Consider the following 23591-nt stretch of genomic DNA (forward strand, 5'->3'; position numbering starts at 1 on the left):
GAATTATAATGTATGAAGAGGCTGACAAAACACAAAGTAGTTAAGAACAAATACTTTCTTTTAATATATATCATAATACTGTTTTCAGCACCACATATCTTCCTGTTGTGACCCATCAGCCAAGAAATATTAATATATTAAACTAGATATCTGTTATGGTCCTATCAAATCCCCATGTGCTAGCTGTATGCCATAGGAATATACTTTATACTGATAAGAATTAATTATGATCTCTTAATATCTGTGATACTTTTTGAGCAACAAATAAGTTCTCAGAAATTCTGTACTTATTGCACATTGGTATCAATGCTTAGCATCTCTTCTGCTGTTCTACTATGAATTGGAACATGCAGGGATACAAGTGGAATTGCTTCTTTTACTTTGGAGTTAAATGCACATACATTTATTAACCTTAATTATTTTTCCTGTCTGATATAAACTTTTCCCTTTAGTTTCAAGTAGTTAATGCATTACTGAAAAGTACCAGGCTTCCCACATAAGACTTGAACAGCAAGAAAATTATATTTATTGAGAATATCCTCAGACACTGAGAATAACCAGACACGAGGTGCTACTGGAGCCTCAAGAATAAAGCTGAAGGCTGATGTATCATGCAACTTTGAAAGTTTATGAAGAGAAGCAGAGCTAGAGCTATTTACTGTTACTGGGCAATGTGATTATTATTGTAGGAGATTTTTTATTTTAAATCCCAAAACATGTTTCACGGAACAGATATTTCTGTCAGTTTTACACTCACATCAAGTCAGTGGAATCTGACCAAGAATTCAACTGTTTCCAGTTTGCATGGGTTTTTATGTGGCATTCCTAGGAATCTGTCTCATCTCATCTCTACGAATACTGCAAAGGTATCAAGGGGTCTGTGGTATCAAAAAAATCATCTTTGTATCCTTATCTTACTCACAACTATTTTCAAATTTTCCTGCACTGCATCTGAGTTTCTCTTGTGTTTTCTTTGAGTTTCTCACCTTCTGATGTTTGTTTCCTAGAGCTACCTTTTTCTTAAGTAGTAAAACCATGCAGATGGATGTAACAGATACTGCCTCTTATGACAGATTGTGTCTGTAAAAATGAAAACTAAAATTAACTAATTTGAATCAGCATACAGGAATTTTATCATCATTACGAGCACATTTGGCATTAAAAAGTTGTGTCTAGTAGCCTTCAATATCAGATGCAAGATGGTGGAATCAGTCAGTTACTCAGTGTGAAATATTGTGTGTTGTTAATACTTCAGGAACTAATCCCTGGGTCCTTAATCAAGAAGAATGGACTTCAAAAAGACCTGTTGATGTAGCAAAACATATTAGTCTCTAAAATGTAAAGTATTAAGTCATTTATGCTTTTCTATACTATAGATAACTGAATCTCTCAGTGCTGGATTAGAGGTATAACTTTCTTTTTGGAAACAGAATTAATGAAGATAATATGTTGTTCAAAATACTATTTAACATAGCAAACTACTGTTTCTTAATGGATATAAAAACTAAATAATTAATATATTTTCAGTGAATTACCTTAAAGTCTGTGTCATATGGCTAAGTATTTTTGATATGTGAAATTCTATACTAATATTTTATGCTAATATTTTATTTTTCAGAGATTCAGCTGAGGTGGTTGTGCATTCAGCTGATGCATTTGCACCTGTGGCATACCTTCATTTTCTAAAATTACACCTGGAAAACAAGGCAAGTAGGTTGCAAATGTCATCTTCCTTGAAAGGTATATGCATGCTATCTCTTTATTTTGCTTTGTCACAATTTGAAGTGAAGCTCCAAACTCTCATGTGGCCGTAATTTCAAGTAACAATGTACGTATGTAGTTGAATTTCAGAACTTGCCATAAGGAAAAACTTAACACAAATGCTACCTTGTGTCAAATGAATGAATGGAGGTAGTATATTTCTTTGGCATTTTTCATCTTGAAACCTCAAGGTGCTCAGCAAACACAGTTCAGTCAAGCACCTGTCTAACCCATGTGGCACTGCTAGCCATGCTGTGGGACATGGCTGTGTTAGGGAACTGGAGAACACTGTTGGTTTGCTGGCTGGGAGGTGGCATCTCTTTTTGCTGCTTCTGATGTAAAGTAGATGTCTGCAAACTTGCTGAACTGCATGTGCTTGAGTTTTAAACATTCTGGGTTTTTCTTTATCTTTTCCATGTAAAAGATAAATCTAGTTAAATACGTCAAGTCATGCAGGGGAGATTATCCTGGTCCAGGGTCTTAAGGGATTCTGTAGTAGTTCACTGGGATTCAGTCTCCTAGCTTATGATTCCATGGAAACAGCATAACAGGAATAGGAAATCTAGTGGTTTAGGTATTGCAGACATGTGAGCAGAGCTAAGAAGGTCAAAACAGAAGTTATTTTTCTTAGTATTTGTCAGCGCTTTTCTATTTGTTTTTTTTATTTTTTTGTGGGTAAAATGGTGGCTTTTTCCTCCTGTGAACAGCTGTAAGTGCTTGTATTTTGTTCAAGAGAGTGCCTCCTCACCTTCCTGCCTGTGTTGTTGGTAATCTTTTTTCAGGTCTTCTTACTTCTTTCTGAACTTTAGAGATGAAAGCAGAGATTGTTACAGAACATTTTTATATTGGTATTTTACTTTACTTTTTATGTCTCTTAAGCATTTACATTTCCTGAATTTGTTTCAATAAATCATGTCTTCCTTCTCCATTTTTTTATTTTATTGTTCCAAACAGATAAAATTTGTTTTTCTTCCATAATGGTGACATCCTTGCCTTGGAATGCAAGTTGTACCTCATCCTGTCAATTTCTAGTTAGGGATTTCTTTCAAAAAATAAAAAAAAAAAATAATTGTGTGGTAGATTGCAAGAAGTATATCAACTAATGATGTGAAGCAAAACCTTATAGGCTGAATAAAGGAAAATTTGGCAGTGGGCATGTTGAGGAAGAGTGGTAATATATTAATATTTCTTTGGGAGCACTGACTTTATTGCATAGCAAACTTAATGCTAAAATGCACCATACATCACTGCAATGTGACAGGCTAGGGAAAATGAAAAACACAAAGCTTTACATAAATCAGGCAAAAAACTACTGAAATGCATAACATTTTATATAAGAATCAAGATTTTACTTTTATCTGTTCAGAAGCTCTTTCCCCCTTCTTTTCTAGATGCTATAGATTCAGTTAAAACCTCACGGTTTCTAGCAGTGTTGTAATAAATCATATTTCAGATTCCTTGTAGACAAAGCTGTCAGACTCTCAAGGGGTCTTGCTCTGGATTTTGGTATATAAACTAATGTCTTTTATAGTTAAAAGCAAAATAGACTGTTTTCTGCAGTGGTTGTCTCATAAGGAAAAGTATTAGAATCTTTTGGCTGTACATTATTTTCTAACATGATAAAATAAGCTAAGTTTACAAGGAGTTATGAATATGGAGAACCAGTCAGTCTTTCAAAGGATAACCTGCTACTAGGTTATCATGGTTTAACTGCATAAAGAGATGCCTTCAAGATTGATATGCCTGTAGTACTGTACTTTTTCTCACTATCTGGTGTGTACAAGTACCACAAAAAATTTAAACATCAGTTGGTAATTCAGCACTTAAAAGTTAATCCCAGAATAACAAATCACTGCAGGAAAAACTGCTTTAGGAGAACTAATTTTAGTTTCAGGCTTCCAAGGGATTACTGAAAATTGAGGAAAAAAATACTCAATTCTGAACAATGTATAAATGTTGCTACTTATGTAAGCACTTTGTACAAACCATTAGTAGACTGCATAGTCATGTGCAGTTCTAATAAGTATTACGACATCAGTTGTAATTTCAGCTGAGACCTATACATATTTTTATCCTTTACTGCATATGCATTTTATCTTGGTTACGTGCCACAGGTGCTAATTTTGCATCCTTTGAATTTACTTTTAAAATCCATATGCAATTATAGCTGGTGTACCTTAGTCTCTGCTGTCTTTCCTCGTCTGTAATGCATTTTCTTCAGGTAAATCTCTTCATGTTTAACTACAAAGCCTGAGTAGAAATTTGTTTTAGATTGTTCCTGGCAGCAAAATGAGCCCCTGTGCCTGAGGGAAAATAACATCTTAGTTACTGTTCTGATTTAATACATTGCTGTGCAGCTTCAAGATGTGTTTTTGCATAATAATTGAAGATTTTTTTTAAACATATCCTCTTTTCTTTCATTACTGGTTATACAGAAAAGACTAAGGAAGTAAAAAAAAAAATCTAAGTTCTTATTACTAAAACATTATTAAAAGTTTGATAAACATGACTTATGATAACTTTTTAATAGGCATTTCACAAAATATTAAATATAGCTAATTATTCTAATAAACATTAATGCTCAAATTTGGGGGATTTACTTTACCCTAGTGTAAAAAAGAGGGTACATAATATAGACACTTAGCTTCATCAATATTTGGCTTCAGCCATATGACTGTCACTTTGGAGATTTAAAATGTAAGTTGTTGAAGAGGTGGCAGTTTCTGGAGCATACTCCAGAATCTTTAAAACAAGTGTATTGGCTTTGATATTCAATACAATTTTAATTTTTAATATTTTCAATGAGTAAAGAATGCAACTGTGAAACAATATTTATTACTCTGACAGTACAATGAATTGCAAAACATTTTTATTTTCCCTATATTATTCTTTTCTGTTACTCATGTTGGGTTCTGAATGATCAGAAACAGAAAGTAAAGCTGTTGGAACTTCTGCTGATGTGATAATTCTTTTTATAAATACTTCTGATGGCAGCAGTGAACATATTAGCTATCATTCATGATTTAAGATTTCCTCTTTCCCATTTTTAAATTCTTTATTCCCAAGTTCCAGAGAGTAGGAGCACCCTTAAATCAAACAGTAGATGTTACAAAACTGCACTCCCTTAAATTAGGAACAATTCAGAATTAGAAGGAGTCATGTAGTTTTCTTTCTATATTGGGCAGAAGAAAGGAGCCTGTTTCACTGTAAGAGATACAGGAGTCATCCCTGCTGCTGTTCTTTCTTGTAGCATATTATTGCATATATTTACCTGTAATAAGCTGATACTGTGAGGCTTATTTTTTTGGCCTCTATAAATGATCTTGACCTATTTGGGTGGAACACAACTGCACTTATGCCCTGGTTAAACATAAGTAAATCTACTTCACTGGTCAATTTGGAGGTATTTGTCACCTGTAAAAGTTAGGTGCTTGGGAGATATTTAATTGCCTTGTGTACTAAAGGGGCATGATCCTGATTTAACTTTGTAGGCTACTGCCATCCAGTTTCTTCTGGCCTGAATTTTTTTAGTTAATCTTCATTTAGGACTTCTGACTTTTAAGTGATGTCAGGGGAAACAGCAAAGCATTTCAAGCTGCAAAATACATTTTATTCAGGGTATTATGAGTAGCATTTTTTTAATACTTTGTCATCATTGAATGATACTTCTCCTAGGTAGCTTTTCATGTCCCTTCTGTAACACAAGGATACAAATAAAACTTATAGTTATGTTTTCCAAACTGTGTAGCAAACACTCCAAAAGCGTTTTGTACATTCATTTATTTGAACTGCTAATAAAATGAAGGATTTTTTTCCCTACTCCACTTTTTTGCAGGTTCAGTACAGTTCTCTGAAAAAAAAGAAATGCATGTTTTCTTTTCTTAATGAAAAGACTTCATTTGAAAGTCATCTAAAGGACTCTCATTCCTATGTGTCTGTGTATCATACTTGAAATACTGCAATGAGGTGTATGTGCTCTCTCATTTATTTCAAGGAGTTCTGTTATTAAGGTACACCACAAAAATGGAGATATTATTATAGTCTTTTCTTACGTTTTCTGAGCTCTCAGCCTACCAGTATTCTTGCTGCTCAGTTGGAAAACTATCAGTTTTGGAATTGTGTTGTGATAGTTTTTTAAACCAGTTTCTGTAGTGGAGAATGTAAGCTTTATAAAAAAGCAATCTGTTGTTTTGATAAAAGACCACTGCGTGGAATTTCAGCTGTATCAGTCAAAGTCCTAGCTCCAAGGCTTTTTCAACAGGAGAGTTTGGATCCTGGAACACTCTTGCATTTGCTTAACTTCATTCTGAGTGCACTTGCATCAATGACATGAGTTATGTGCATATAGTTAAGCATATGCATGAATGCAGGCTCTGATCCAAAATTAGGTTGGTATCACAATGTACGGTGGGTGTGGGAGAAACAGTGTAACAAATGGGAAAATATATTGCTTCTGTGAAGGAACATGAAAATGTTATGTGGTAAAATAGGTTCTGTAAGATTTAATTAAAATGTCATTATAGCAAGCTTGATTTTTTGTTTTTAAAGCGATGAGAGTATTACTCAGGGAAAGTTAGGCTGTTTGTGGCAGTCTATAACTTTAGGTTTTAAAATGTGAGATTACTTTCTATGTCGACAGGAATGGAAGATCAACATTTCTATGAGATTTGAAATAGCTACTAAACAGAGTCTGGCAGCTCTACTTAGGCTGGCATTGAGCCTGCTCTTCTAGTGCCAGGTTCCACACCTAATACTTCTGCTGTAGCCTGCACCTGTGCTGCTTTGGGAAGTGATTGATTACCTATGTTTTTGGAGCATTGTGGGAGTCAGCCTTGAACGAATCACTGTGGTGTATCATAGGCATTGAAATCAAGAGGAGTCTGTAATTATTTTTATGGTTTTTGGTGTATGTAAGAGACATCGTAGAGTTTCTAGTACATCTGGGTACTTTCCAAAAATTTTGCCACTGACCAACTGTTTGTGTATGTGTGTAAACACAGGTGTATAATTTTATTTATATCTGTGAAGCAATAGGTACAAGCTTAACAATTTATAAAATATTGATGTATTTAGGAAAAAAGGATGTGACTGTGGATGATAGAAATATGTAATGTGGCATCAATCTGTAATATTAACAAAACACAAAGCAATAAGGGAGCTCTCTAAGTTAGAACAAACCAGTTGTGATACAGTCTGTGAGTCTCACTGCATCCCCATGAATTTTTTATGAAGCACATTTTGCAGAAAACATGTTTAGAAACATCGTTGAAAGAACAATTTTCACAGATGGCATAAAAATGAAGTAGGTGCTCTTTTTTCATGTTCACTTGCAGAGCATATGAATTCAGTCCTGTTTAGGGAACAGAGAGAAGTTACAGGTCTCTATTAGGTCCTGGTGAAGGTATCTTTAGCTCTAGATCTCTTAAAAGGTAATGAAGTAAAGCTTAATGAAAGTGAGAAGAAAGGTGGCTGGTGGCAAACTGGAACTTTTTCCTTTCCAGTAAACATGGTTTTTTTTTTTGCCTAGTGATGGATTGTTATATCATATTGAAGTTAAAATTCAGGTGATAAAAAAACAAAACCCAAACTAGCATTGTGAAAACATCATTCACTCACCATGTTTGTGCGTGCTTATTTAGGTAGGACCAGAGGTGCAAACTCTGTAATGTCTGTATGTTACCTTAGTACTTAGTGAATACCTATGCTACAATGCAAATTGTATGTTTCATGATAAATGTACAAATTAGCCAGTGAAATCAACTAATTTAATAAAAGAACAATTTCCAAGATGGAAATGTTATCACTTTTAACACCTCATGCCACTAAACCATCCATATATTTCTATAAAGTGACTGCTTGTGGATGAAAAAATGAAAGCTTCAAAAATATAGGAAAAAATGAATATTCTTTGTTCTTATATCACAATCCATTTAAAATCTGTTTTAATTAGAGATTTGGGTTCTTTATTTTTGAAGACATACCTGAGGAGTTAAGGGCTATCAGGCAGCCCTCAGGGTAACAGCAAAATCTATCAACCAGCAGCAGTAGTTGAAGGTATAATTTAGTGAGTGGGAAATGGTGTAGATGCTGGTGGATGTTTGTATATTGTAATGATGGAATGCCCATCATATTTGTGCTAAATTGCAGGTTTCATTTTTGCACTATTATATTACATTTAGTTGACTTCTTTTAACCTCTCATGTACAATTGATTCATGGAGACTCTTGCCTTGAATTTCATGCTCTTCTTGGAGGAATGAATAAAGAAACATCAGCTCATCTTAGAGCATATGTTTAGCATTTACAGAACTTATAAAACTCCCCTTGAGCCCTTTTAGAGGCAGCAGAGCCGAATTTCCTCTCCTAAGTAATGACCTTTTTGCAATTTAGCCTTTCCTAAGAATTTCCAAATACGCTGCTTTAACTTAACTGGATCCTTTTTCTCTCCAGTGAAGTTAAATATTTATGTAACTGCTGACTTATCGTTGCAGTCTTCTGATGCATAGTATAGTTTTCTGCCTTTTTTCCCTCACTTTCTTGCTCAATATGAAGAGAAAATTTTGAAGTTTATTTTCCAAAAGGAAAGAAAATACATTAAAATTACTTTTAAAAATAGTCTGTATTCAGATTTGGTAAGTAATTCTTAATGTATCCTCTTTTTTTGACAGCTTGACAAGATCTAATTGGTAAAAAGCAAACAATGCAGAAGATCAAACTCTAGGTGACCTTATGAGTGCTTTGCTGTAAAACATTAATATTATTTTTGTAGGCATTTTGCCTGAAAATTGCATGGATAATACAGTAATTTGTGAGCTAAAACAATATTCAACAGTTTCTAATCCAAAATCAAACACAGCCAAATGCTTTATACTCTGTCAACTTTTTATCTTGTCTTATTGGACTTTATCATAATTTTTGTGAACTTACTGCTTAAGAACCCTGCAGTAAAATGTATATTTTGGACAATATATAGAATTGAAAACCTTTGAGCAGACAATGAATCAAGAGATTCTGGAGTTACATCATGCAGTGATGTTTGGCTAAGGTGTATAGATAAATTCAGTCATAATTCATATTGATTTGAGATGAAGACAGGTTGTATTAGCCAAACTGGTGATTCCAAAGTCAACATTCTCTGGAGACTCTAAACTGCCTTGGAAAACTAGATGGAAGAGAGCAGGGGTTCTGACTTCTCTAAAATTCAATACATATAAACACACACATTTATATATATATATGCAGTTATGACATGACTTGTAGTAAATACAGTGAACAGAGAATTTTAGAAGACTGGTCAATACAATCTCTGCATGTGTATTTTTCTTTAAAAGACATACTGAGTAGTTTCCTCTTACTAGGCCTAAAAAGCACTTGGAAATAAGAGAGAAGGTACAGTGAATTATTTTTCTTCCTTGTCAAGAAATTACTTTGATGTATAAGTCTTGGTAAATGCTCCTTTCAGTGTCTCCAAACTCTGAGCATCTCAAGGTGTGGCAAAGCGCTAGAAGGGAGGGATAGTCTGTGAGATGATGCAACAAGACTTTTTAAGCAGTGCTTTCAAAAAGAAAAGGTTCAACAAAATTTTAAAACTTTTTTATAGTCTTTTGCTTTGTTTTGCTATGTGTAAATAGTCATATTGTCAGTTTTGTACCTCTGTTCCTTTTTTCACTGAATTTATACTGGTTTTGGAAAACAGTTTCCTGCATAAAATTGTGAAATGGCATTTCTTCATCACAGTGTCCTTCTGTCTCTTATCTTGAGTCTGATTTTTTTTAATATCTGTTGTTCTTACTACTAAGTCTGCATTTTTATTCCATATCATATATCAACAGGAGCACATTGTATTCTGCCACTTTCTACAATCCAAGTAGTGGGAAATCCTAATACTTCCATGAATTGTTCTATGCTTAAGTGCCCACTGAGCTATAGTACTTCTTTGTAATTGAAATCCCAAATTTGAATGATAAAATGTGCTGATTTCATATTTCTAGGCATGCTGATTACTGGCTTATTTTATAATATTTGTCTCAAACAGGGAGAATCTTCAGGTACATTCATTGTCAATATCTGTTCTTGTGACATAAGCTGCAATGATGATGATGATATTTTCCCTTCATTAGAAGAGAGTGAACCACGGCAAAATTTTCCAGTCATCTCAAAGTCTTTGAAACATAATTATTTAGATATGGGTAAGTCTTGCACAACTTTCATTAGAAAAATAACATTGAATATTCCAGGTCCTGGTGAAGTGCACTGTTAATTACAATATGAACACTACTGAAAAAAAGGTGCATGACCTTTAATAACCAGTTGAAAAAAAAAAAAAGAGATCCTACTGCAATGAGATTTTCTGGTAGAAATCAATATACCTCAAGGAATGCAGCATTTCAGGTTTTTCTACAGAAGCAGTGTAGCCCATTTTTTCCTTTCCCTTTCTTTTTCTTTATTTCTCTGTCTCTCTCTTTAAACACATTAATGTGTTCACTTGTCTGAATTAAATTACTGTAATATAATAATTCTAGTGGGGGGATTGAGTTTTATTTCCAAGGTCTAACCATATCTGTACCTGTACTCTAAAAGCAAGCTCTAAAATGAAGGAAAATCACAGCCATTCAGTCACTTATAAACTGGATGAGCCTGTCCTCACCCAAGCAGCCTTGGGGTGCCATGCCATGGTCAAGTTTAGCAGAGTAGCTGAGCTGCAGTAACTGCTCATATACCTTATAGGAGCACTGCCTTGAACAGGGGGTGATTAATATAAGATAAACTTGAGTTCACAGATTGGTACCTCACAAAAAAATCAAAGTGTAACTGTTACTCCTCACCCAAAGTTTAGTAAACTCCTGAAAACTAAATTTCATAGCATAAGTGTTTGATATTGAATGGTATTTAGGTCTTTGAATATGGATAAAGGCCTGGTGGGATGTTAAAAATGCATAAACACATTATGCATTTGCTAACTGAAACTGAAACAGAACCAGATCAGAACCAGAACTAACTTCCATTAAAATTTGGCATATAAGTTCATAAATCTGTTCCTCTGTTAAATAGATACTGCTGTAAATTTTAGATTTTCAGCATAACTGTGAAAGGTCAGCAGAAATAGCAAGAAGGAGATAAAGTATCAAAATTCTTAGCTAAATGCTGCATATTTTCTGAAGGCAGTTTTGGAGAAGGATTTGTCAAGTAGCATTTGGAAGTTTTGTTATCAGTACACTTTTAAGTTTTTGTTTATATATTTGTCTCTAAATATGTTTTGATGATGACAGTTGATTTTTTTTCCTGCATTACTTAAACAATTTAAAATTTAATTTTTCATTGTTATCATTATAGTGCTGTTTTTCATTTCTTATAGGTAAGACATTTGGAAGGTCAGGAAAATCCCTGAGTGGTTACCAGTGGTTTTCAGGTATCACTGCCAACTTCCTTTCATCAAAAGGCAAAAATGCTCAAGAGGCAGCAAGGGAAGCATTTTCTTCTCTCCAAGGTGCTTTATTTATTAATCATGTTAATCATACTATATGGTATTGTGAGAATGTGTATTGTCATATGGTATTATACCTTTAAAAACTGAGGTTTTCAGTTTGCCATCTTATTTTGCGTTTGCTTGTAATCATTGATACCAAGATAGCTGGCTTTAATATTGAGCACATTGTAATTTAACTGGGTTAAATTACTTCTAGGGTTAAATAAACTTCTAGGTTTTGAAGACCCTAGAAAATCAGAGTAGTGTTTGTGTCACCCTAACAACACTATTTCCATGCTTTATAAGTTGCTTTCCAGGTTTCTTGCAATATATACTCTGTGTGTGAGTATGCATGTGTACTATAGATGCTGTCTAGATGCTAAAGCACTTTTCTAGCTGCCATAATGTCAAATTAACTTTTCTAGAATGCTCTTTCACATTTTGATATCAAGGATTAGCTGGGTAGCAGTAAATCTCATTTATATTCTTAATGTAAAAGAGAAATTACTATCTTGGGTATCATGAAATCCAGATTCCTTACTATCCCACTCTTACAAGATACTGACCTATAAAATAAAATGTTCACCTTTTCATTTTGTCTTTTTCTTCATTCTGTATTTCAAGTAAATCAAGTTTATACAGGCTTCTTTCCATTCATAAAAATGGAAATATTTTTTTGTATCTAAATGAGTAGCTTCACGTTCTTGTTCATTATTTTGCCTGAGATATTGTTCTATAAAATCTTCTGCTTTGCATGTGCAGCTGAGTATACATGACTGAATATTAGATGGTACAGAAGCTTTAGAATTTTTTTCAAAGAAGCAAAGAAGTTACACTTTGTAGAACATCCTTAAACTAGTTTTTGATTGCTTAGAATGCAGCAAGATAGATGTGACCTAACTTCTAGTAAAAGACAATAGTATTTAGCATAAATCTTCTGGGCATAATCTTTAAGTTGAAGCTAGAGATTTGTGTGATGTTTTATTTTGTTCTGATTGTATTTAAATGGAAATCTACCAGTAGAAATATCATATACTTTTGTCTTAGCATCTTTCAAAAAAACCTTTTCTCTCTGACTAGTAGATTAGCCTGTTGTTTTCAGGAAATTACTTGCATTATCTATATTATAGTCATGAGAAACAGTATTTTTCTTATCCTTGGTGGAAAATGTCCATTCTCACATTTCCTTTCATTTTTCTTATTTTGGAAGTGGGTGTGGAAGACTGAATGAATTATGGTTCTGTCAAGGCAAAAGAAGCAATTTGTTTCTGAGAACTTAACTGATCTGCAAATATATGGAAAGCTTTTCCTTAACTCATACTTACAATCTCTGCAGCAGCCGAGTCTTCAGTGCTATGAGAATGGAATAAGCAGAGTCCTTTTAACCTTCTTTTTTCTGGGTTAACTTACTTAGTCCTCTAAAGAGAATAAATGTTGTCAGAAGAGCTCAGAAGCTGAAATTTATTATGAGATGTTATGAATCATGGCTGGAATTCTCCCATGAAACCAAGAACTGATTATTGTTTACATTTACTTTCTTAAACTCTTTCATTAAGCTTCTCTTTAGATATGAGTGGAAGATGGCAAAATTTGCAGTATTCCTTATGTCAAGCAGCTCTGGTGCAGGTGTACCATGGCAAAGCTCTGGAGGCTCCTGTAGACAGTCTTGATGCTGTCTTTTATGGTGTTGGCCTAACAATCCTGGTTAAACCATTAAAAAATAAAAAGTCTGTACTTTAGCCAGTCAGTTCTTTCTAGGCAATTCTGGCTAAGTATGAATCTCACCTGATCATATTTTATAAATTATTTGGAACAGCGAATGGCTTGAAATTCAAGAGAAAGTGGGGTTTTCCTGTACATCCTGGAGAATCATAGAATCATAGAATTGGCTGGGTTGGAAGGGACCTCAGAGATCATCGAGTTCAACCCTTGAACCACCGTTGCGGTTGCTAGACCATGGCACTGAGTGCCACATCCAGTCTCTTTTTAAATATCTCCAGGGACGGAGAATCCACTACTTCAGTGGGCAGCCCATTCCAATGACGGATCACTCTTTCCGTAAAGAAATTCTTTCTAATATCTAATCTAAACTTCCCCTGGCACAACTTAAGTCCATGCCCTCTTGTCTTGTTGAAAGTCGTTTGGTAAAAGAGCCCAACCCCCACCTGGCTACACCCTCCTTTCAGGTAGTTGTAGAGAGCGATGAGGTCTCCCCTGAGCCGCCTCTTCTTTAGGCTGAACAACCCCAGTTCTCTCAGCCTCTCCTCGTAGGGTCTATGCTCGAGTCCCTTCACCAGCCTGGTTGCCCTCCTTTGGACCTGCTCCAGGACCTCGATATCCTTCCTGAACTGGGGGGCCCAGAACTGGACACAGTACTCAAGGTGTGGCCTCACGAGGGCTGAGTACAGGGGCAGAATCACTTCCTTGGACCTGCTGGCAATGCTGTTCCGGATACAGGCCAGGATGCCATTGGCTTTCTTGGCCACCTGGGCACACTGCTGGCTCATGTTCAGCTTCTTGTCGATCCAGACTCCCAGGTCCTTTTCTGCCTGGCTGCTCTCAGCCACTCTGTGCCCAGCCTGTAGGGCTGCATGGGGTTGTTGTGGCCAAAGTGCAGGACCCGGCACTTGGCCGTGTTAAACCTCATCCCGTTGGAATCAGCCCAACTCTCCAGTCTGTCCAGGTCCCTCTGCAGAGCCCTCCTGCCTTCTAGTTGATCAACACTCCCCCCCAGCTTAGTGTCGTCTGCGAATTTGCTGATGATGGACTCAATCCCCTCATCTAAATCATCAATGAAGATGTTGAACAGAACTGGGCCCAACACTGATCCCTGGGGAGAAGTGCTGTGTAAGAGTCCTGCTATGGGAAACAGAAATTCTTGTCAAGTACTCAAGTGGTGGGTTGGTAACTGGTTCATCATTTATGTCTTTGTGCTACATACAGTACTCTGGGAGGTCAATTTTACAACCTAGAAAGAAATTATTTCCCATCATTTTTCTAATTCATGCAAGGGAAAAGGGGGTTTTACTTTTTCTTTCTCTCAGAAGATTTCTTAAAATAAAGCTAGAAATTGCAAAGTCCACAGAACTGGGTTAGTTGGTTGGTTTATACATTTTAACTGTAGACCTTGGAAAGGGCTAGGTCAGTTTGTTGTTTGGTTTTTTTTCCCTCCAATATTTCATATAATGTTGGCAGAGCTTTTCACTGCAGGCCACAGCTTTTTCTTCTTGACTAAAATGCTGTCTGTAAATCTGAAAAATGTCCTCATTTCCTTGTTTACTGATGATATAGCAGGTGGTATTGACCTAGTGATTGCCATACATTTATGTTCCTGGACACAGTAGTGTTCTAATTTCTCAGCTGGTATTTCTGGAGATGTGTCTTGACTTTATAGGAGTTCTATGTCACTTGGTATGTAATCTCTTCTGTCACCTAGCACACACTTCCTTTTCTGTAAATGAGAATTCTCCTCTTTAGATTAGCAACACTGAATGGCAGTATGACTAAGAAAAGCTGAGACATTTAGAGCAAAATTCAGGAATAGTGTGATCAAACTGACCTTCATGGAAGTGTGCTAACTCCTCACCTGTCTTTGAAAGCACAGGAATGTTTTTTTTGTTGAAAGCACAGAAAGTATTTGTTTTTCAGTAAGACACCAGCCAGTAGATGCTGTCTTTGTACTTCTGCACTTCTCCACTGGGTAACTGGTATATACAGGTACACAGTGTGACACTGAAGGCCAAGATCCCCAAAGTTACACTAAGAACAGCTTTACATAGTTCATTCATGTTGAGTCACATGGCATTCTGTTATTATATTTCTTCTATATTCAGAGAATATTTTTTTCTTTATTCAGTTATTGTTACTCCTGAGTTGCAAAAGGTCTGCACTGCAGAGCCAAGTCGGATACTTTGCTAAGGGATTGACTTTGTAAGAGTAAGAGCCTTGAGTGCTAGGACTGGAGTCTTCTGTGCATACACATTGAGATGATCTTGTCTTCCCAGTATCTTTTCTTTAACTGTCTGCTTGAACTTTGCTCTTCTCTCATCTTTGCTTCATTTCTCCAGTAACTGCTTCTGTTTCCTATTGTCTGTCTTGCCATTTATAACTCTTTGCTTATGTATGTGGAAATTAGTATTGCAGTGATGGTTTTAAAAAACAGCTTAGACAAGCATCCCTCTGGAACAGCATATAAATATTTGATCTTTTCTTTGAAGAGGATGATGCACTAAAAGACCTCTTATTGTCCCTTCCAGTTCTGTACTTTTGTCATTCAAAGTCCTTTACAGATTACTAGCTGTCATAGACTGAAAATAAAAAAAATACAAGATAATAAAACTTATGGATACAAGGAATTCAGACTGTAACATTACATGCATTAATGCATGATATGTTTTCTTGGGGCTAGAATTCATCACTGCTCAAGGTGGATAACATCTATTTGTATTCTGTGTCTGTATATTTGCAAAAATTACATGAGAAAGGATTTCATAAAAAAATAGGTATTATGTGGGGAAAGGTAGTATGTTGCAAAGCCTTCAGTCATGTTTAGACAACTGTTAGGTTATTAACAGGTGTTTTTACTGAACATAAACAGGATGCTTATGCTGTCTTTCTATATGCATTTAAAATATTCTGTCTTAAACAGCTATATTATTTTTATCCTGCAGCTAGTATGACTTCAGAGGGATTGAATCTGAAGGATATTATTTTGGTTCATCTGTATGTGAAGAGCATGGAAGATTTCAATGCTATAAATTCAGTTTATGTGACAGAGTTTGATTTGTGTCCACCAGCAAGGTAGGATTAGACTACTGCTATGGTATATTTATGATACACTGTAATATACTGAATTATTGTTACCATATTTATGAAGCTTTTGTCCAAATGTTTGTGCTTCACAGACTTAGAAGTAGGTTTTTGTTCCTAGGTTAGGAAACTCTTGCCATTATATATACCATAAGGTTTATAAATGCTCTGCTATATGGCCTTATAGAAAAATAATAGATTTTTTGCAGCTCTTTGTTCTGTTCTTTTACATGGTTGAACTGCCAAGTCTTTTGTATTGCTGAGATTTTATTTGACTGTTTTTTTTTCTCTATTCACTTGCTGGCAATGCTCCTCTGAGTGCAGCCAAGGATATCAGCCCTCTTTGCCTCAAAGGAACATTGCTGGCTCAAGTTCAAGTTGGTGTCCATCTGAAACTTCTAGGTCCTTGGGTTTCTTTCCCAGATGCAAGCCTTTCAACTTGTCCTTGTTGAACTTCATGAAGTTACTGTGTTCAAGTTCAGTGATGGTACAAAGCTGGGAGGGGTGGCTGACACTCCTGAGGGCTGTGCTGCCATCCAGAATGACTTGGATGGGCTGGAGAGCTGGGCAGAGGAGAACCTAATGAGGCTCAATAAGAGAAAGTGTAGGGTCCTGCACTTGGGGAGGAAGAACCCCAAGCACCAGTATTGGTTAGGGGTGAACCTGCTGGGAGGCAGTTCAGCGGGGAAGGATCTGGGGTCCTAATAGTAAATGATCCATGAGCCAGCAGAGTACCCTTCCTGCCAGGAAGGCCAAAGGAATCCTGGGGTGCATAAAGCAGAGTGTGGGCAGCAGGTCCAGTGAAGCCATTTCCCCCTCTACTCTGCCCTGGTGAGGCCACAGCTGGAATACTGCATCCAAGTGTGGGCTCCCCAGTCTAAGAGAGACCTGGAAGAACTACTGGAGACAGGCCAGTGGAGGGCAACAAAGATGACTGGGGGATTGGAGCACCTGTTTTATGAGGAAAGGCACAGAGATCTGGGGCTCTTTAGCCTGGAGAAGAGAAGGCTGGGGCTCGACCTTGTTAATATCTAGAAGGAATCTCATGGGTGGGTGTAAGGAAAATGGAGCCAGGCTCTTCTCAGTAGTTCCCAGTGGAAGGATGAGGGGCAGTGGGCAATGGGCACAAGCTGGAGCATAGGGAGTTCCATCTAAGCATAAGAACAAATTTTTTTACCATGAGGGTGACAAGGTACTGGAACAGGCTGCCCAAGGAGGTTGTAGAGTCTCCTTTTCTGGAGATACTCAAAACCTGCCTTGATGCAGTCTTGTGTAATGTGCTGTAGGTGATCCTGCTTTAGTGGAAGAGTTGGACTAGATGATCTCTAGAGGGCCCTTTCAACTCTGATAATTCTTTGATTCTGTGCCTGTTTCTTCAGCCTGTCAAGGTCCATCTACATGGCAACATGAACCTCTTGTGTATGAACCATTCCTCTCATTTTTGTATCATTTGAAAACTTCTACCCATTGTCCAGATTATCAGTGCAGATGTTGGACAGAATTGGACCCAGTACAGACTCTAGGGGTCCAGTGCTTGTTACTGACCAACTGTGAGACTTTGTGCCACCTATCTCCAGGCTCTGGGCCTGGACATTTCACCAATGGTCAGTCCACCTCACTGTCTGCTTATCCACCCCAAATATGAACAGCTTCTCTACGAAGATGTTATGGGAGACAGTGTCTAAAACCTTCCTGAAGCCTTACTATCAGTGATTATTAAGTTTGTCTAAAAGCAGTGAGACTTTGAACCTTATGGGTTCTTTGTGAAAAACCTTATTCACCTTGTTCTCTTTATTTTGTTCAAATACAAAAGCAAAATTGTTTGCTGAAGAGATGGCTGAGGTGCACATCAGTGGAAGATATTTCAAGACATTATCAATATATTCTTTGTTCCTTTTCCTCTTCTGCTTAAGTGCACTTGACTGTCGTTAAAGCTGTATACAAGGTGGACTATATGGATCTGTTTCTTGATCCAATGTGGTTGTTCTGAATGTCTTATGTTTCTGTCAGATAATGATAGTGGATATCTTAGCTGCACTTAGGTATTCAGTAAAAATGCAAGTACAAAATAAATTCAGACTTCTGAATACCCTTTCATTCATAGGTCCTCAAGCCTTTCCTTTTTAATATCTGTTGTACAGAATCTTCAACACTGCATCCAAGTCCACCTCTGATATAGTGAAGCAGCCTGACAGTGGAGCTATGCAGTGTGATTCCTCTTTTATAAGGGTGTGCTGGTCTATCTCTCTCTCTCTCTCTTTTTTTTTTTTTTTTTTCCCATTGGAAATAGGATAACAAACACCTAGCCCAGAAAATTCTTGTTCTGTTTATTTTAAAAGTTCTGTATGAGAACCAATTTTTCCATCTGTAAATTCTTAATTGCTTTTAACAAAAAGATCTTACTTGTTATTAGACATTTATGTTCTTAAGCATCTGAGATACTGAGCTCCATACGTAGAACTGCTATGGCTTGAAAACTTCAACTTGGATCATAGGTTAATACAGGTTGGAAGGGACCTCTGGGGGTCATCTGGTCCAATCCCCTGCTCAAAGCAGGGTCAGCTGTGAGGTCAGATCTCATGTCTTGGTTTTATTATTGAAACAAACTGTTCAGCAATTTTCTGGGGTAAAATACTATATTTTGTGCTCTTATTACAGTATCACACAGGCATGTGAATTTTATGTATAAGATGACATTCAGTTAAAAGACATTGTTAAGATAATGTAAATCATGATGGATTCACATTCTCCTACATTGCCTGGGTGTCATAAGAAAATAAAAGAGCAGGCAGAGCCTTCTTTGAGATGTTGGTTGTGGTCCAGGATTACAACATCCCAGAGGGCTGGAGTGTTGGTATGTGTGCCTTGAGAGGAGGGATCTAGTCACAGCTGTAAACTACACAAAAATGTATCTCCACTCCTACGTATCTCAAGTTCTCTTTATGACACCCTTCTCCAGATTTAGCTTCCTTCCTTACTCATGCTGCTGCATGATTTTGGCCTCCACATTTGCATAGCCAGTGACATAGTCTTCCATCACTAAAACTGCAGGTAGAAAGATTAGGAAGTTGCAGAAAAACGGCTTTTTATGATTATTTTTATGGAACAAACAGATTTATGTTGTGTTTTGTCCAGAAGAAAAATTATACAGCAGTTTGCATGGCTGCATCATTGCATTATGAACAGAGACCTGGTTGTGGGAGTTCTCACAAGCAATATGCTGGAAGCACTGACTCAAGGGTGTGGATCTGCACTAAATTTGCAAAATTGTCTTGAAAATTTACCAGCCCAAGCAGAAAATCCATTCATCCATGCTTATGATGATGATAATGAGGAAAAAAATACTGTATTTGCATGTTGGAGGAGGGGAGAAAAATAGTTTTCTTGGAAGCAGTAAGCAAGATGAGAAGAATTTTGTAAGGTTATGTTATATGATACGTAGAGAGAACAAATAATTTTTTGTTGGATTCCTGCTGGGATCTAAATGACTTTTTTATGCATGGATTGCAAATGCAATTATTTTTCAGGCTTTGAAACGTTGATTTCCCTCACCCCTCAACCCCCTGCTTTTTCACTGGCCACATACAACAGACTGTCTGTCTGTCTGTCTGTCCATCCAGGCTCTCAGTCTTCCTTGAAGCAAACAGAAGGGAACTTTTAAAATGAATGCTTAAGGAGGTTTTGAGAATTATCATAAATGTGTGTCTCATGCATATTGAAATATAACAGAAAAAGATGGTCAGTATTGCATGATAAAATGGGAGAAGTATGTAAAGGAACAATAAGCTGCTGCTTTTTGGAAACAAACCTCAAGCCCAACCATTGGAAGGAGATTTAGTGAACAGTGCATGGAGGTACAAATATAAAGGTACACTCAGTCTGAAGGCTGCTTAATGTAACTTAGCTGGTATTTCCAATGCTGTGTAGTCAATTTATTTTTATTTAAAAGATCTTTTAAAAGATTCTTAATAAAGTAATACATGTCATAAAAATAGCCAAATGGAAATGAGCCATGAGCTATGGTGCTAGTTTCTCCTTGGTGGTGGAAAGTATCTTGCTAAAGTCTGACACTGATCATTATTTGGAGAGGAGATACAGGTGTAAATGCTAGCAGATTATTGTGATACTATAGCTTCATTTTATGTTTCTGGCCAAATTTCATAGCATAGTATCCAAAAAGAAAAATCTGTGGAAAAATAAATACTGAAAATTGGTGCAAGCAAGCTTTCTATTAGAAAAAAACATAATTGTCTTGTGTTTTCAGAGTATGTGTGGAAACCCTGTTGCCTGATGGAGCACTGTTTTGCATGGACTGCCTTGCACATAAGTGTGACATTGCAATGGATGATGTGTTACGTGATGAAAAACTGGTCATGCATGTACAGAGCATTTCCCACTGGGCACCTGCTAGCATAGGACCTTACAGTCAGTCCATCAAGGTAGGGAATCTTTGTTACTTCATGTGAACTGTGTGTCAATTTACTGAAAAAACTCCACTTATACAGTCCCCTTCTATCTCAGATTTTCTTTTTTGTGAAAAAGAAAATTTGTAAAAAATAGTAAAAAATGAGCATATAAAATGGATTTTGTATTTTAAAACTAATGAACAAAACCACACCTTAATCACCAATAAGCCTTGCTTTGTGATCATAAAACAGGTAAAATTATTCTTTGCAGATAATCTCAAGAACAACCTATTATTTACTATATTTTAGAATTGGACCAAATAATTGTGTCACACATTCACTTTTATAGTCTACCTGAAAGATAAACAGAGTTTAGGAGTATTCAAGGATATTTGAGATTTTTTTGCTTAAAGCACACAAGTCCAAATGTTTTTATAGGTAAGTCAACCCTAAAATGCTTATTAAATGAAATCCCTGTTGAAGCTCTTAACCATTTAAAAGCACAGCAAGGTTGAAAAACTGTTCTTTTTTCAAATTAAAACCAAACCTAATATAACATTATGTACTTCTTAAAAGTATGAAAAGGAAACAGTAAGGCATCATGGAAGAGTTGACCAAAAATTTGAATAAGAGGCTTTTTTTCCTAATATGGTACCTCTTGTCCAGCTAGTATTCTGACAACTGATGAAGTGTCTCTCCTTTTCTGGAGCAAAGAATTTAAATATTCTATTATTACCCATACCCATCTTATGTAATATATTGTTTAGTCCGAATTATTGTGTTGTGCAAACTGATGTAAGCAAGATGTTCTCGTATCTTTTAAAATTTCCTGCAACTTCATGTCTTCAAATCAACCTGGTATATTGGCCTGGAAATTCTACTTTACTTTGTCTTTTTGGCTTTGCACCATTTCAAGGAAAGTTTCAGGAATATTTTTGTTTTTTGCTTCAGCAGCTCATGTGGAATTTTTTGCATTTGTAGGTGGAAGCAATGGTAGATTAAAAGTGTATTAATCTTGTGGTTAAATCAGGGTGGGTTTTTATCATATGTGCCTCTGCTACAGGACCACTCACTTGTCATCTTTTAAGGATAAGTTATTTCTCAAATCCACAAGCAGAATTAAAGTTTCAAAGTATTTAGAGCAAAATCAACCATTCTTCCTCTTTTGGGATTAACATTCATTAAAAACAGTTTCAGTGTTTCTACTTGTAAGAAGAAGACATACACTGTTATAAGATGCTGTAGGACTTTCTTATCATTAAGAAAAACCTGATATAACCTAAAGTATTGCTTTATTGGTGCAGAAGCCTCTGTCAGTCTTAATGCCTGTTAGCAACTGGAATGTAAGCTACGTCAGACTCACTGTAAAGGCTCTTGGGTACCAGCTCAGTATTTTTACTGAAAGTAGTTAATGTTTGTACTTCTGTTGTTTTTATTATTTATATAATGTTTTCACTTGCTCATGCTGATGATTGGTAGTGGCTCAGTATTTTTACTATAGGTACTTAATGCTTTTACTTCTGTTGTTTATATTATTTTCATGTTTTAATTCTGCTTTACCAGTAGATTAGAGGATCTGTCATGACTAAGCAGTAATTGATAGCTTGTATGGAAACAGCTTGCTTTCCAGCTTCACAAAACCTAAAAGCAGAATTGTATGTCAGGGAGATGGACTGCAAAGCAGTGTTGTGGGGGGAGACCTTATTGATGATAATTTATTTTGTGAGAGCATTCTTTGAACGATGCCTCCTGAAAATAAATGTTCAAGAAAATAATAATAATAAAAATAAATTTTTAAAAAGCCAGTGCAGTTGAAACACTAACCATGAATACTTATCTGAGTGGAAGTTGACAGTGTACCAGATGTTCTTCTAGTGTTTTGCACTTACAATTTGTTTGCTTTGGCAAAGTTTCTCAATCTTTTTCTCTCTGGAAATGAATAATAATGGCCTCAGAAGTTGGCCACAAATAAATAAATGGCCACAGTAGAATTTATTTTATTTATGTTATGCTCTCATTTTCTACAATAATTTTTGATGGTGACATAATATATTTTATATACATACTTGCATATGGATTAACCAACTCGACTGTGAAACATGGTGTTTCATCAGTACCATTGGATTAAAGGTGTCTGCTAGTACTGAGGGTTGTGGTGTACAATGCCACCAGCATCACAAAGTCTGCCAAACAGCAAGAAATAACTGTATTACCTCTTGGAGGGTGCCCTCAGCTGGGAAGTTCCCCTTTACTGGTGAGACATCTTAAAAACAGGACAAAACAAAAACATTAGAGAGAGTTAGAACTGCTGTCTTCTTTTAAGGAAGTCTTGGCTTCCATCTGTGATTGGGGTTTGGGACTCAAGTCATGCAACGGTAGAAGTCAGTTATTGATACTGGTGTTGAGAATGGGATCAGTCATCACTCCTATGACTGATGCTGTCAAAGCACTTGAAAGGGCTGTATAAAGGGAAATCAGAAATTACGTTTGGGGGTTTTGGTTCCAAGCTTCTTGGTGTCTAAGAAGCTGAAATATGAAGGGATAACTAAGGATCTGAGGTAGCAGTTAACATGCGAGACAAAGTATGATTTTAAAATTTATTTATTTTTTCTTAGATTAGGAGAGTAGCTTTGCTGGGAACAAAACCAAGGCTCTTAGTCTGCTCCAAGACATATTAGCATTAAGGAGAACTATTGAATTACTATGCAAGTGTATAGTAAGTGATGTTCCTCATAGAATGCTGTAGGGCTTTTCATCTACATTTCAGCATTATTAAGGCTATGTTCTGGAGCAAATGCACCAGGATGGCCTATGATTCAAAATATAGATGCTGACAAGAATATTTTAGCATATATATATTTTGAAAGAGTTTCTTGCAGAAAATTTTGTATTAGTTTACAAGTACTTAAAAATCAGTCATAAGTTTATTTAGAATTGGTATATACAGAAAAGTCCACTGGAAAAATATTAGTGTGTCTAGAAATGGAAAAATTCCCAGTTTAGAAATGTCTCATAGGATGGAAACTTAATCTTCAGTTTCACAGATCAGAGGTAATGTTGAGAACTATTACAGTGAAAAATTGTAAAAAACAATTGTAACAAAAAACAGCAAAAAATTGTAAAAACAATATTGCTTAGTTAGGGAATGAG

At 36.1% G+C, this 23591-nt stretch overlaps 1 protein-coding gene across 1 annotated transcript in view; it reads left to right on the forward strand.

Moving 5' to 3' along the window:
• DPH6 (diphthamine biosynthesis 6) overlaps nucleotides 1-23591 on the forward strand; it is a 184004-nt gene that overhangs the window by 67420 nt on the left and 92993 nt on the right. Inside the window, exons 8-12 of the mRNA XM_030452574.1 lie at nucleotides 1619-1710; nucleotides 9800-9949; nucleotides 11116-11247; nucleotides 15897-16026; nucleotides 20300-20474. Coding sequence (XP_030308434.1) covers nucleotides 1619-1710; nucleotides 9800-9949; nucleotides 11116-11247; nucleotides 15897-16026; nucleotides 20300-20474 — 679 coding nt within the window. The remainder of the gene's footprint in view (nucleotides 1-1618; nucleotides 1711-9799; nucleotides 9950-11115; nucleotides 11248-15896; nucleotides 16027-20299; nucleotides 20475-23591) is intronic.

The sequence above is a fragment of the Calypte anna genome, chromosome 5A (assembly GCF_003957555.1).
Source record: "Calypte anna isolate BGI_N300 chromosome 5A, bCalAnn1_v1.p, whole genome shotgun sequence".
Classification (NCBI taxonomy): Eukaryota; Metazoa; Chordata; class Aves; order Apodiformes; family Trochilidae; genus Calypte; species Calypte anna.